Source organism: Pygocentrus nattereri, chromosome 11, assembly GCF_015220715.1.
Source record: "Pygocentrus nattereri isolate fPygNat1 chromosome 11, fPygNat1.pri, whole genome shotgun sequence".
In the NCBI taxonomy this organism is placed as follows: domain Eukaryota; kingdom Metazoa; phylum Chordata; class Actinopteri; order Characiformes; family Serrasalmidae; genus Pygocentrus; species Pygocentrus nattereri.
In genome coordinates, this window is record NC_051221.1 from 42,160,726 (window position 1) to 42,176,873 (window position 16,148).

The 16,148-nt window shown below is 41.2% G+C and overlaps 1 protein-coding gene across 1 annotated transcript; it reads left to right on the forward strand.

The window, feature by feature from the left end:
• Positions 1-258: 258 nt before the first annotated feature.
• selenoo2 (selenoprotein O2) lies at positions 259-11,811 on the forward strand. The gene is made up of 9 exons (XM_037542450.1): positions 259-929; positions 2,552-2,755; positions 3,814-3,991; positions 4,215-4,345; positions 4,528-4,805; positions 5,639-5,801; positions 9,359-9,544; positions 10,964-11,120; positions 11,231-11,811. The coding sequence occupies exons 1-9, from the start codon at positions 487-489 to the stop codon at positions 11,453-11,455; spliced, it is 1,965 nt and encodes a 654-aa protein (XP_037398347.1). The 5' UTR covers positions 259-486; the 3' UTR covers positions 11,456-11,811.
• The last annotated feature ends 4,337 nt before the right edge of the window (positions 11,812-16,148 follow it).

Below are 16,148 nucleotides of genomic sequence, written 5' to 3' on the forward strand. Positions count from 1 at the left end.
GTGTGTGTGAGTGTGTGTGTGAGCGTGTATGGTGCGTGTGAGTGAGTGTGTATGTGTGTGTGAGAGAGTGTTTGAGTGTGTGTGTGTGTGTGTGAGTGTGTGTGTGTGTGTGTGTGGTGTGTGTGAGCATCTGTGTGTGTGTGTGTGTGTGTGTGAGTGTGTGTGTGAGCGTGTATGGTGCGTGTGAGCGAGTGTGTATGTGTGTGTGAGAGAGTGTTTGAGTGTGTGTGTGTGTGAGTGTGTGTGTGTCTGTGTGTGTGTGTGTGGTGTGTGTGAGCATCTGTGTGTGTGTGTGTGTGTGAGCTCCTTCACTCTCACGGACATAATCCAGACCGAGCGGCGTGTGTTCCTGGTGCCGAAGCCGCTTTGCTGCGTCACCCTCGGCCTACCACATTAATCCCTGCCCGGATTAAACGACGCGCCTCCCCACTCTCCCTAAACGGGTCCACTAAAGCCACGGGGTCAGCGGGCTCCCTCGCTCTCACCATGATGGCCCAGGCGGGTCAGACTCCCCTGCAGCGGCTCCGCTTTAATAACGTGGCTCTGAGGAAGCTGCCAGTGGACGCCTCTCTGGAGCGCGGCTCTCGCACGGTCAGGGGGGCGTGTTTCTCTCTGGTCGAGCCGCAGCCTTTGCTCAGACCCCGCTTCGTGGCCGTGTCCCCGCGCGCTCTCGCGCTACTGGGCCTGAGCGCCGAGGACGTCCTGACGGACCCGCACGGACCCGAGTACCTGAGCGGCTCCGCATTACTGCCCGGCTCCGAGCCCGCTGCCCACTGCTACTGCGGACACCAGTTCGGCGTGTTCGCGGGGCAGCTGGGCGACGGGGCCGTGTGTTATCTGGGGGAAGTGGCTGCCGGAGCAGACCGCACGGATCCATGCGACCGGTGGGAGATCCAGGTGAAAGGCGCGGGACTGACCCCATACTCCAGGTAAACGGGGTCAGCGAGCTGCTCTTCAGAGATGATGTGATGTGAGGTTTAGAGTGCTTTTTCAGTTCAAAAGGCTTCTAAGCACATTGTTTAAAACCATCTATACGGGCATTAAATGTTTATATGCTTGTGTAAACACCGTATAAACACCGGATTTCTCCACAAACCCCCAGCAGTTACACGGAATTACATACACACACTTCACCTGACATATTGGATTGTTCAGCAGAACTGCATGGTAACTACAGACAATACAAACATGCAAAAATGCTGATTATCGTGTTAATGTTATTTGTATCTTTGTAATATTAGAGTATTGGTAAGCAAATTCACGCATGCTGACCGGATACATGGCATTTAAAGAAATTCTCAAGTGCTTAAAACTTTTGCTGTACTGTATATAATAAAATCAAATCTCAACGTCTCAAACATGAGCAGTCTTGCTTGAGCTTCTCATCAACTCAGTGTCACTCAGTGTTGGGCTGAGGACAGTACACCAACCACAAATGGGGCAGTCATGGGCTGGAGGTCAGGGAACCAGCCTCGTTCGATCCCCAGAGCCGACAGCACAACTGAGGTGTCCTTGAGCAAGACGCCTAACCCCCAACTGCTCCCCGGGTGCTGCGGATTGGGCTGCCCACCGCTACGGGCAAGTGTGCTCACTGCCCCCTAGTGTGTGTGTGTGTGTATAAATATACACACTATATTGCCAAAAGTATTCAGTCACCCATCCAAATCACTGAATTCAGGTGTTCCAGTCACTTCCATGGCCACAGGTGTATAAAGCCGAGCCCCTCGGCCTGCAGACTGCTTCTACAGACATTAATGAAAGAATGGGTCGCTCTCAGGAGCTCAGAGAATTCCAGCGTGGTACCGTGATCGGACGCCACCTGTGCAGCAAGTCCAGTCGTGAAATTTCCTCACTACTAAATATTCCACAGTCCACTGTCAGTGGGATTATAACACAGTGGAAGCGATTGGGAACGACAGCAACTCAGCCACGAAGTGGTCGGCCACGTAAAATGACAGAGCGGTCAGCGGATGCTGAGGGGCATAGAGCGCAGAGGTCACCGACTTTCTGCAGAGTCAATCACTACAGACCTCCAAACTTCATGTGGCCTTCAGATCAGCTCAAGAACAGCATAGAGAGCTTCATGGAATGGGTTTCCATGGCCGAGCAGCTGCATCCAAGCCTTACATCACCAAGCGCAGTGCAAAGCGTGGAATGCAGTGGAGTAAAGCGCCGCCACTGGACTCTAGAGCAGTGGAGACGAGTTCTCTGGAGTGACCAATCACGCTTCTCCGTCTGGAAATCCGATGGACGAGTCTGGGTTTGGCGGTTGCCAGGAGAGTGGTAGAATGCGCGTGAAGGCAGACGAGCAAATACTTTTGGAAATATCGTGTATTTCAAAACTCCAGCAGCATATTTATAAACGCCAGCAGGCTGTGGCCTATTATATGTCCTGCACCCATGAAATTCTGCTTCATCATGTGCACCCTGAAATATTCAGTACCTTATTTTGATATGCCGACTTTTTAATGGGATGTTATATTGATTGTATACACCATGTGATACAAAATAAGCACTTGCAGTGGACCATCTCTGTGCTTTGTCTCTGTAGGCAGTCTGATGGCCGTAAAGTGTTGCGCTCCAGCATCAGGGAGTTTCTGTGCAGTGAGGCCATGTTCGCCCTGGGCATTCCCACCACTCGTGCAGGCTCACTGGTGACATCTGACCTCTATGTGCAGAGAGATGCATTCTATAGTGGCAATCCCAGACCAGAGAGGTGCTCCGTGGTCCTACGCATCGCTCCAACCTTTATCAGGTAGACTACGCTTCGCTGCAACGTAACACGGTCATTTATTATCATTGCCAGCAGAGACACACACACACACACACACACACACACACACACACACACACATACACACACACACACACACACACACTTTTTCGGTGTCCCTATCCCAGCGGTCATTGGGCTTAAGGCAGGATACACCCTGGACAGGTCCAGAGAATAACAGTCATCCATGAATTGAAATAGCCGTCTGTTCAGCACCGCTTTTCCTGTATCTTAGTATCATCAAGCCAGTTCTTCTGTATGGAGCCGTCTGTTTCTTCACTATGCTCACAGTTTCCAATAGGAATAAATTAAAAAAGATAACAAATCTGGCCAGCTAACTCGCTGGTATTCCTACCCCTCAATTATCCAAGTGTGTCATCTTATCACGGATCCGGAAGGCACTTATAATCACAATAATCCAGACCACCCAATCCACTAGTACTTTGATCACCTTCCTTCAGGACATAGGTACAAATTGCCCACATGTAGGAAGGTGCGTTTTAGCAAGAGTTCTGTCCCTACAGCCATTTGGGCATTAAACAGGTAACATTAAACAGCATGAACTGAGTGCCCATGCCCTGCACTGTGTGACCCCTGTAATCATGTTCACACCTCCTGTGCACCTACCATGGGAAATAAGGACAAATAAACTATATATCTGTAACATAGAGGTTACACAAAGCTTCCTCAGATCTTATCTTCTTTTCAAAGCTTTCTTTCTTTCTTTCTTTATTTAAAAATATTTTTCACCCTTTACTAATCCTGGCAAAAAACAGGGGACAGGCAGAAAGGCCTTTAACAGAATGAAGGATTTTCCATTCAGGCTGGTCAGTTCTGCTATTTGAGATTAATGGTTAACCTAAAGGAGCAGATCCCGTTTAGCAGTGATGTCAAGCATACCTGTAATGTTTTTCTCTGCAGACAGATGTGCGTGTGGCGTCGTTCCATTCTGGATACTGAATGTGCACTTTGTTGATTTGTGATTTGGTGTTTCTCTTTGTTTACTTCTTCGCCGTATATCTATCTTTCCATCACTGAAGGTTTGGTTCATTTGAAATCTTCAACCCAGCCGATGACTTCACAGGAAGGCAAGGTCCTAGTGCTGGTCTACATGATATCCGTGCACAGCTACTTGATTACGTCATTGAGACGTTTTATCCCGAGATCAAGACAGAGCACACGGATCGTAAGGCCAGGAATGCTGCCTTCTTCAGAGAGGTGGGTCCATGTAGAGTTACAGAGCAAGCTAATCAATACACTGCTGCAAGTTCGACTGAAGGTGTCAGATGCAGCATAACTGTAAAAATGCCATATTACTATTATTGATTGTGTGCAGCGTATTAGGTACAATGTATCTGTCCAAAGTTAATGGAACATCTGGAAATTTTGCTTCAGGATTTTTTTCCATCAACTCATTCTTAAAGAGTGCTGTTTCGTGCAGGTGACCGTACAGACCGCCAGACTAGTTGCCCTGTGGCAGAGCGTGGGGTTCTGTCATGGAGTTCTCAACACAGACAACATGAGCATCTTGGGCCTCACCATAGACTACGGCCCTTTCGGCTTCATGGACAGGTCTTTTAACAGTTTTACACCAAGGCTTGTTCATTCCTTTCTCTGTTGAGATCAGGGAGTTAGTGATGTGGATGACACAAGCATGAGAGACTAGATTGCAAGTAATTAGAGCCTAACCATCAAATTAGAGCCTTATCAATGGTAATGGCTCACTGTGCCGTTCTGTTCTTACCTAAGTTTAGGTACGACCCTGAGTTTGTGTCCAATGCATCGGATAAGAAGCGACGATACACTTTTGAGGCCCAGCCATATGTGTGCCGCTGGAATCTGGCACGCTTGGCAGAAGCCTTGGGATCTGAGTTGCAGGCATCCACAGCAGGAAGCATCCTGGATGAGTTTATGCCGCTGTACAGAAACTTTTACCTGGGCAACATGAGGAGGAAGCTGGGGCTATTGAGACGAGAGGAACCAGAAGATGAGGAGCTTGTGGAGGATTTGTTAAAGGTTATGCACAATACAGGTACTATGAAAATGGGGTAGTAATGTAACATAGGACTTGGCCAGCAATGTGTAAATATAAGCTGAAGGCATTTCTAGCTCAGAACCCAAATCTTGCTTGCTTTTGGCAACCCTTCTTCTATTCCCTGGCATTTACCCATTTTACTAATGAAGTACCGCGACTTTGTAGCTGTACTTAAATGTTGTAGTGTATTATTTTTAAATACTTAACTTGACTACTCATGGTATTACTAGATTTATTACTATACGTTTATATATTATCAGAAATCTTGAGATGTTTTTTTGCAGACACCTTCCAGCAGTTGATTAAGCCTCATGTTCACACTAAACCTATATTAATAACAGACTACAAGAACAGAGAGGCAAATGTATTTGCTGAGTGCAGTCATGTCCATAAATATTTGGATGTCGACGAACGTTATTATTGTTTTCCATTCGTTTTAAATTAATGAGTGAATAGGAGCTCAAAGTGCAACTTTTTCAGCTTTAATTTGGTTGTATTTACATCCAGGGTGAGTAAACAGTAAAGGAATTACAACATTTTCCATACATAGTCATCCCTCCCCCCTTTTTAGGGGCTCAAACTTAATGGACAATGGGCTGTTCAGCTGTTCCACAGCCTGGTGTGTTTTTCCCTCATTACTCTTCTTACATGTAAGCAGATCAAGGTTCTGGAGCTGATTTTAAGTGTGACATTTGTGTTTTGGTAACTCAATAAAAAGTTCTGTGGCAGTGAAGCAAAACATAAGTAGGCTAAATAATGAAAACAAACGCATTAAAAATCCCTTGAAAATTAGAAGAAAAATGACAAAATCCTCTCTTTATTTGTCCCAGGTGCAGATTTCACCAACACTTTTCGCTTGCTGAGCAGTGTGTGCTGCCCCCTTGTGGGAGAGAGTGGTCAGGGTGATGTGGGGACAGTGGTGGACCTGATCCTGGAGCAGTGTGCCTCGCTGGAGGAGCTAAAGGTTGCTAATCACCCTACCATGGAGCCCCGGTGAGGGCAGTAGTGCTGTATCTGTACTTAAGACGAGATGCAATAACACACATTCCAAACTATTTGGATATTTATAACTTCATTATCAGCCCGAATGCACGGAGCTACACTTCTGAGGACGTTTGCTTAGTGAGGTACTGAAGGCAATTCCACAGATTTTTCAAGGTTCCTGCATAATTCAATGGTTAAGATGTAAACATGGTATTTCAGAATGGTTTGCTGTGAAATGCTCCGTTATGGAGAAACATACTGTGTCAGACTTGTTCGCAGTGGTGGTGACAGGAACCAGATATCTAAAGAGTTTAATGCCTCTCAAAACATCCCCACAGAAAGCTGTTACATTAAATGGTTATAAATACACTGCCAGTTCCCTCCAAAGTTGTTTTATAGTTTTGGGGAAGGATTTGGTTTCATATGCATTTTTTAAAATACATGCAGGACGCTGTAAAGCAAAATAGGCCCCAAAGAAATCTTATTTTACCATTTATCACTATTTACCATTTATCACTATTTTACCATTTATCACTATTTACCATTTATCACTATTTACCATTTATCACTATTTTACCATTTACCACTATTTTACCATTTATCACTATTTTACCATTTATCACTATTTACCATTTATCACTATTTTACCATTTATCACTATTTACCATTTACCACTATTTACCATTTATCACTATTTACCATTTACCACTATTTTACCATTTATCACTATTTTGCCATTTACCACTATTTTACCATTTATCACTATTTTGCCATTTATCACTATTTTGCCATTTACCACTATTTTACCATTTGTCACTATTTTACCATTTACCACTATTTTACCATTTGTCACTATTTTACCATTTACCACTATTTTACCATTTATCACTATTTACCATTTATCACTATTTTACCATTTATCACTATTTTACCATTTATCACTATTTACCATTTACCACTATTTTACCATTTATCACTATTTTACCATTTATCACTATTTTACCATTTATCACTATTTACCATTTATCACTATTTTACCATTTACCACTATTTACCATTTATCACTATTTTACCATTTATCACTATTTACCATTTACCACTATTTTACCATTTATCACTATTTTGCCATTTATCACTATTTTGCCATTTACCACTATTTTACCATTTGTCACTATTTTACCATTTACCACTATTTTACCATTTGTCACTATTTTACCATTTACCACTATTTTACCATTTATCACTATTTACCATTTATCACTATTTTACCATTTATCACTATTTTACCATTTACCACTATTTTACCATTTATCACTATTTTACCATTTATCACTATTTTACCATTTATCACTATTTACCATTTATCACTATTTTACCATTTATCACTATTTACCATTTATCACTATTTTACCATTTACCACTATTTTACCATTTATCACTATTTACCATTTATCACTATTTTACCATTTATCACTATTTTACCATTTATCACTATTTACCATTTATCACTATTTTGCCATTTACCACTATTTTACCATTTATCACTATTTTACCATTTATCACTATTTACCATTTATCACTATTTTACCATTTATCACTATTTTACCATTTACCACTATTTACCATTTATCACTATTTTACCATTTACCACTATTTTACCATTTACCACTATTTTACCATTTATCACTATTTACCATTTATCACTATTTTACCATTTACCACTATTTTACCATTTATCACTATTTTACCATTTACCACTATTTTACCATTTATCACTATTTACCATTTATCACTATTTTACCATTTACCACTATTTTACCATTTATCACTATTTTACCATTTATCACTATTTACCATTTATCACTATTTTACCATTTACCACTATTTTACCATTTATCACTATTTTACCATTTATCACTATTTACCATTTATCACTATTTTACCATTTACCACTATTTTACCATTTATCACTATTTTACCATTTATCACTATTTACCATTTACCACTATTTTGCCATTTACCACTATTTTACCATTTATCACTATTTACCATTTATCACTATTTTACCATTTATCACTATTTTACCATTTATCACTATTTTACCATTTACCACTATTTTACCATTTATCACTATTTACCATTTACCACTATTTTACCATTTATCACTATTTACCATTTATCACTATTTTACCATTTATCACTATTTTACCATTTATCACTATTTACCATTTATCACTATTTTACCATTTACCACTATTTTACCATTTACCACTATTTTACCATTTATCACTATTTACCATTTATCACTATTTTACCATTTACCACTATTTTACCATTTATCACTATTTACCATTTATCACTATTTACCATTTAGCACTATTGTGCTATAGAAAATGTCTATATTTGCATTGCAAACTCTGATTCCTGATTTCCACATTATATATATATATATATATATATATATATATATATATATATATATATATATATATATATATATATATATATAAATCACACAAAACCATTTCGAATGACTTTGTTTACATCTTCACAATTTAATTGTGAAGAAATAAAAAATCCCTTCTAAGCCTGTGAAACAGATTTTTAGTATAGGACAGGGTTTAATCTGTGTTTAGAGCGATCACGTCCTTCCTTTTTACTTCTATATCTTTTTACTTTTATATCTATATCTATCTATATACATCTATCTACATACTATATATATATATATATATATATATATATATATATATATAATATTAACGGCCCAGTAAGAGTCCACTTAAAAGAAACAAAGACAGATGTAAAAATTAACACTGTTTTTGGTACATAAATCCTTAAATCCTTAAAGATGACATAAGTAGACCCCTATATATATATATATATGCATATATATGAACTGGGTGATTCATTAGTTATCCACCAATTTCATCCCTAGGGCACCGCTGAAAATGGCTCTGTGTATATTTATTATGTTTGATGTATGTATCATTTATGATTAAGTAATATACTATAGTGTACATTCATTACATTTCATTGTATTTTACTGTCCCTCTATTAATACAATGCTCTCAGGACTTAGCACGTAAAACAAAGCAGGAAAACTGGTAGGTTCACAATATGAATATTTCTACATTTCCACATCTCTAGTCACTCATGACTTACCTAAATCATTTGCTGGGTGACATGATACGCTGGATCATGACTTTCAGAGTTAATAAGAATATTGTTTGAACTGCAGTTGTGGCTTAGAGAAGCGGCTTGGAAAATGTGTGTGTGCGTGTGTGTTAATAAGTGGAGTTTAAATTAATACCATTTAATCCCACACATTTAATCACCATTAATAACTGGGCTTTAAATTAATCCCAACTGATGTACATAGTGGGGTAGCTGTAGAATTCCCGCAGCTTTTGAGAATGTATCCAAATAGTGGCATTATTGTTCCCTGACTTTGTAAAGTAAATATATAGAACTTGAACTAGGTATGCAAATTCATGTTTAGTACCTGGTATTAGTTTTGTCCAAAGTGAATAGAATGAACATTGTCTTTACACGTCTCTCCTCAGTGAGCTGGAGATGATTCTCTCCATGGCAGAAACCAGTCCAGGTCTGTTCAACATGACAGCCAATCGGCCAGAGGTCGCAAAGCAACTGGAGAAGATTGGCAGGCTGAAGGAGCTGCTGGAGACCAATCAGGAAGATCTAAAGGTCAAGCAAAGAGATGACTGGCTGATATGGATGAACAGATACAGGCAAGGAAGGATTTAGTTACTCTGAATTGAGATTTCTCCTCTAACAATCCTTTTAGTCATTTAAATTTTAACACACTCGAGGTCTGTAGAACCTAGCACTGTTCTTGCATCCTCACACTTCAGCCACATCTCATGCCCCCCCTGCCAATCCGTTTAGCCTTTGTACTCCACAAAGCATGCCCAAGCAACCCCGCCAGCACAGTGGAACGACCTCCGGACCAATCGTATCTTCATGCAGCCTGCTGCACAAAAATCAATCAATCAATCAATCAATCAACCTTTATTTTGACTCGGAAGTACATTGAGAGCAACCCTCATTTTCAATGTAGCCGAGCATTTACAAAAACAGGGATTACATGACAAAGAAAATAATTAACATTTAATCATTTTAAATTAAAAGAAATTTTAAAATAACAGTGAATAAAAGATAAAAGTAGATAAAAATAGAACTTGAGATTTAAATGATAAGAATCTAAGATGAAAAGTAGATAAGAAATTAGTAAGGTAATAATACAATATCACAAATTTAAAAAAGTAAAAAAATAAAATGAGAGGAAATAAATAAATAAATAAATAAAAAGAGATAAAGAACTAAGGAGAACTAACACAAAAATAAAAGTTACGAATAAATAAGATTAAGTAAAACAGGTCCAGGCTGCCTGTAGGTGGTTTGATATTAAAAGTTTATAATGACTGAGTGACGCCAGTGAGCCGAGTTTTAGTGTGTCCTGTAGTGAATTCCAGCTGGTGCTGTGACTAAAAGCAGATTTTCCCAGTTCAGTAAAAACTCTTGGGACCTGGCAGCTGATCCAGTTACTAGAGCGAGTCTGATAAACTCTCGAATGTTGGAAAATAGTAAATATTGAGAAGTAAAAAGTGAGAGTTGTGTGATGTCACTGTGCCAACGGACGAGCATCCAGTAGCACAGCCAAGCAGGTTAACTTCAGTACTTCTTAAATCTATCAGGATTGTGTTTATCTTTAACAATATTACATTATTGGCTAATAACACTATAAAGCATGTACTCGTTATCTCAAACTGAGTTAAAGCCAGAATAGACAGCTGCTGTGTTGTCCCGCAACATGAGCTAAAAGGCCAAGACAATTTTCTTGGAATAAATGCAGTGAGAGTTTGTGTACCAGCTGTTTAGTGGAGGTTACCTAACCTCATTATGTGTATGCAGCACAGCTAATTTCTTGCCAGTCTTCTTCCCAGTAATTGTCCAAGTCCGTCCTCCTAGGAAGTTGCCAGGGCAACTTTGTTTACCCGCTATGTGCCCTGGAATATATCTTACCCACAAGTGCGACCAAACAAGTGCAGCTGCCACTGGATGTTAAGATCTGGTGGTACGTGCACTTTGTTCCACTTTTGAAAGCGACTCTCTTGGTCTAATCCCTCTTATCCTTGATGTTTGCACAGGAAACGGCTCACGCAGGAATGTGATGGCATGAGTGACCCGGCTGGTGTAGACAAAGAGAGAGTTAGGATTATGGACTCCACCAATCCTGCAGTGGTACTTCGGAACTACATCGCCCAGAATGCAATAGAATGGGCTGAGAATGGAGATTTCTCTGAGGTGCGAGGTCTTTTCGTTTTTTCCCAACGCAACACAACAGTGATGATATATATATATCTCCATCAGAGGGAACAGTCTAAGGGAAAGACATGATCTTGCTTTGTTTTCAGGTTCAGAGGCTTCTCAAAGTTCTAGAGAACCCATACTCTGTCCCACCGGACCTGAAGCAGCCCATCTGGCCGGGGAAAAAGGGCTCATGTGAGACCAAAGGTTCTACAAGGCAGAGTGTGATGGATAGCGGAGAGAAGAAAGGCACAGCTGACACTGTCTGTCTTCCTTACCACACCAAACCTCCAGAATGGGCACGAGAAATCTGTGTAACGTGATCATCCTAAAGCCTCCCTGATAAACACACTGTGAGAGGGTGAGAGTGGAGGGTGGAGGAAGTCTCTGCCCTTTTCTCTCCGTCTCTGTAAAAGGTGAGTTAGTATTCAGGGAGGCTCAGCAGCGCAGGACACTCCACCCTATAAATCACTCCATGCACAGATGCAGAGACAATGAAGAATGTACCATTCACTGCCCAGTCCATGCAGTTCCTTTATACGGAAACTTGGATACGAAAACAGCTCATTTCAAATTCATTGTTGTTGTGATGTAGCAAGAACCAACTTATATATAATATCTCGCTGCTGTCTGAAGAAAGCCTCACATCTCCAAAATGGTAAATTTACAGGAGAAGGAAAAAACATGCATTACTTTCAATGTAAGTCAATGGAACGAGACTTTTTTCCAAGTCAATTTTGGCCATTTATTTTGGTCCATCCTTCATTAAATTCATGCTCAATATGAAGGCCAACATGCATTTTCAGATTATGTTAAAAACTGAAAATCGACAAAAATGGTTTTTTGGTTTTCTAATGAGTGTTTTAGCTCTGAGTGCTTGTGGAGGCACAATGCAGGGAACTGAGCAGAACTGAGTTCATTCATATTAGTAAGTAAAGATCACTGGATATTTGTACAGATTTCTGGTTGGGACTAAAAATCCTCATTAAGGCCAATGTACTGTAACATTAGCTTGCAAGCCTGTAGGTTTCTGAAAGCTGGTTTTTGCTGCCTCTGTCCCTATTTTACAGTCACCCAACGAGAAGTGTTTGAAGAAAGACGTGGCGATTTTGTGTGTAGTATCCTTGACAAAGATAATAAAAAATAGCAAATGGTAGCTGATGGTCATTGCCATATAAATAACTGTGGTTAACAATTGAATCACTGTTTTTATTACTCGGTGTAGACATCCAAGTATAAGTCTAATATGGCCAGATTGGCTGATTAGCTGATCTTGTTTCTTAGCTGTCAACACTTAGTAGCTTCCAACTGATGACAGAAACAGCTCCAGCTCAAATAAACAAACCTCGCACACTAGCGCCCTCTAAAGGTGTTACAGCACCACGTCAGAAGCGAATGTGTTGTCTACTTTCTTTAATAACTGTCTAAATGTAACAGCCTGAATTCTAATTCTAAGTTCTAAACTTTTTCTATGTTCTGAAAAATCCAGTGATTAATACAGAATCTATTAGAATTAATGCTTATTATTAGTGGCTAATGGTGGAGTTAAATGTTATCAGTCACAGTTCTGTTGAAAGACATTTGCAGTTTGAGATTTCATTTTTGAAGCAGCACTACATAAGAGAGATAATATATATCGCTGCTGTCGGAAGAAAACCTTGTATCTCCATTTTTGTCATTTTTCAGTTTTTGACACAAGTTCAAAGGACCTATTACCCTTTACATTGTGTATAAACTTCATTATAAATGGACCAAAAGAAACAGCCCAAAATGAATTGGAGAGACGTCTGGTTCCATAGACTTACATTAAAAGTGAAGTGGGTTTTTTCCTTCTCCTGTAAAGTTACCGTTTTGGAGATACTTATGGTTTTCTTCAGACAACAGCGATATAGATAATATATATCATCTATATATAATAGATAATTCACATCCTTCATCAAGTTTTGACTGAGTTCTCTTTGAATAGTCTTTCAACGCGCTCACTCGTCCCCTCGGGAAAGGGGTCCAAGTTAGAAAATGTTCTTCTCCACATTGTGTGCGTTTCCACATTTCTACCAGAGAGGTCTCCAGATCCTCATAGCTTACATAGTGCTGCTTTGATAGGTTTCTTCAACATTAAATGAAGCTAAAATTGCTATACATTAATCCTGTTCGGCTTCATGAGGACATTTGTGGGCTTTCAATGAAAATATTTCATTTTAAGGTATGGACAGATTGTACCACAGCTCAGGCAAGTGTATCTGAATGTGTTCATTATACGAATGATAAATGTCCTCAGATTGTTTCCCATCTTCAGATTCCATCTGTGCATTGATTTGATTGTGAATGAAGACTCAGACGTCCAGTCCTGTAGAGACGTGTCTGGGTGTGATTAAGGAGTGTCCTGCCTGCATGTAGCGCACACACCCGATAATGTTACTCAGTATGTACACGAGGTATGATGCCTCTATTATGAAATATAAGCTCATGTTTACATCTTTTGAGGCAATTGTTGTATAGACTGGCAGGCACAGACGGTGCACTTAGAGTATAGAATCAGACTGAAAACACAATCACAGGAGATTGGTATACAGCATGTGATACTTTATAAAGCTGTTCATGGGCAGTGTTGAGTTAGGCTTTAATTATTTTAAACGTGGACCCCGTGAGTAAATAAATATATAAACAAGCAAGCTGGCCTGTATGTCATTAGTAGATAACAGTGGAGAATTTTCCTAAACGTACATATGTCTGTTAAGCCTTACATAGTTGACTCTTTTCATAATTATGTTAACTAAGTGAAGTCCTTTTACTTAGTGGCGTCTTTTCATTTTGCAGCTTTAATGAGTTTCTTTAACACTGAAGTTGAAATTGCTACACATCCAGTTTTAACACACCAGAGGTCTGAGCAGGCTTGATTACTAATGCTGACACCCACTCACTGTAACCACGTATCACATCCCTCTGCACATGTAAAACATAGCACTGCTCTTGCCTGCATCCGCCCACAGAACCACAGCTCTGCATGAGAGTCACTTGCAACTATCATTGTAGTTCTTGGAAGTTTTCGGCTGATCTGGTGCGATGTAATGACGAAGATTAAGGTGTTTTTAAATCTGATGGTTAAAAAGTTCAGTATAACTAGTCCAGTCTCACACTGAAAAGGTGAGACATCTAATTTTTAATTGAAGTCATTCACTATTTACTATATTGCATTCAAAATATGATAAAGATGAGTCCAGCGGCGGCGCTTTACTCCACTGCATTCCATGCTTTGCATTGCGCTTGGTGATGTAAGGCTTGGATGCAGCTGCTCAGCCATGGAAACCCATTCCATGAAGCTCTCTACGCTGTTCTTGAGCTGATCTGAAGGCCACATGAAGTTTGGAGGTCTGTAGTGATTGACTGTGCAGAAAGTCGGTGACCTCTGCGCACTATGCCCCTCAGCATCCGCTGACCGCTCTGTCATTTTACGTGGCCGACCACTTCGTGGCTGAGCTGCTGTCGTTCCCAATCGCTTCCACTTTGTTATAATCCCACTGACAGTTGACTGTGGAATATTTAGTAGTGAGGAAATTTCATGACTGGACTTGCTGCACAGGTGGCGTCCGATCACGGTACCACGCTGGAATTCACTGAGCTCCTGAGAGCGACCCATTCTTTCACTAATGTCTGTAGAAGCAGTCTGCAGGCCGAGGGGCTCGGCTTTATACACCTGTGGCCACGGAAGTGACTGGAACACCTGAATTCACTGATTTGGATGGGTGAGTGACTTTTGGCAATATAGTGTATACACATATGTGTGTGTGTGTGTGTGTGTGTGTGTATGTCTGTATACACACACACACACATTATATAATATAAGGTATATATTATATACCTTATATTATATATATATACAATGTTGTTCCTCCACAGTAGTATCCTATATATTATATATAGGTAGTACATATATAGGATAGTACTGTGGAGACACCGCGAATGCCGTCATCGTCCGTCGTTGTGACGTCACGCATTGCCGATTGCGTCACCTATATAAAGGGGTGCACACCTAAAAACACTTATTAAATCATGCAACCTGCGAGCCACCCGGCCGATACGGCCGCGCGGCTGCGGACCATGAAGACGGAGCTCCAGAGGAAACAAGAGAAGCTTCTGGACGCCTGTGACTCTGTGGAGGAGATGAATGAGTCCCTGCGGGAGGAAAACAGGGGCCTGAAGCAGAAGGTCAGACATTTGCAGGTGATCACGGAGGATCACGAGCAGCTGCTGACGGAAACCCCGAGCTCGCACGAGGCTCTCCGGCAGGAGAAAGCCTCCGAGCTGGAGCTCAGGGCACAGAAGGGAGACCTGGAGAGGGAGAACGCGCACCTGGAGAGGGAACGCGCCTCCCTCGCCGACAGCCTGACCCTGTCTAAAGAAGACAGAGAGAGCCTTTTAAAGGAAATCGATCATCTACACCGAAAGACCTCGGGGCTTCAGCGCCGCCTGGCGGAGAAAAGAGCGGCCATACAAGAGGCAGAAGAGCAACTTGCGAAGAAGAACTCGCGCATTGACGAACTGAAGTCAGTGGCCGGGAATTACGCCGCTCACATCCAGGCGGACGAGGGCCAAATGAAGGCTTTGGAGGAGCGCATTGCTGCCTCGGCTTCTGAGCGAACAGCGCCCTCTATCGCCGAGGAGATGGCACCATGTGGTACCATGTGTGTGCAGGAGAAAAGGCTGGAGGAGGAGGAGAAGAACGGACGTGATTTCTCGTGGAGGAGCGTGTTGATCAGCGCCATGAGCTTCGCTCTGACGCTCCTGTTCCTCCTGTGCTCCGTCTTCTCCACAGTGCCAGCGTGCAAGGAGGCGTCAGGCGTTCAGTGCAGCGACCTCCTGCTGGAGGCTGTGAGGTCTGTCATCAAGCCTTACTGCAGTGTGACATTCACACAACCTCCACCCATATAAAGTTCACCACCAAGTGACTTAATAAAACATTCTGAAAGCCAAATTTGAGTCCCAAACTACACACACACACATATCTTCTTCTTCTTCTTTCGGCTG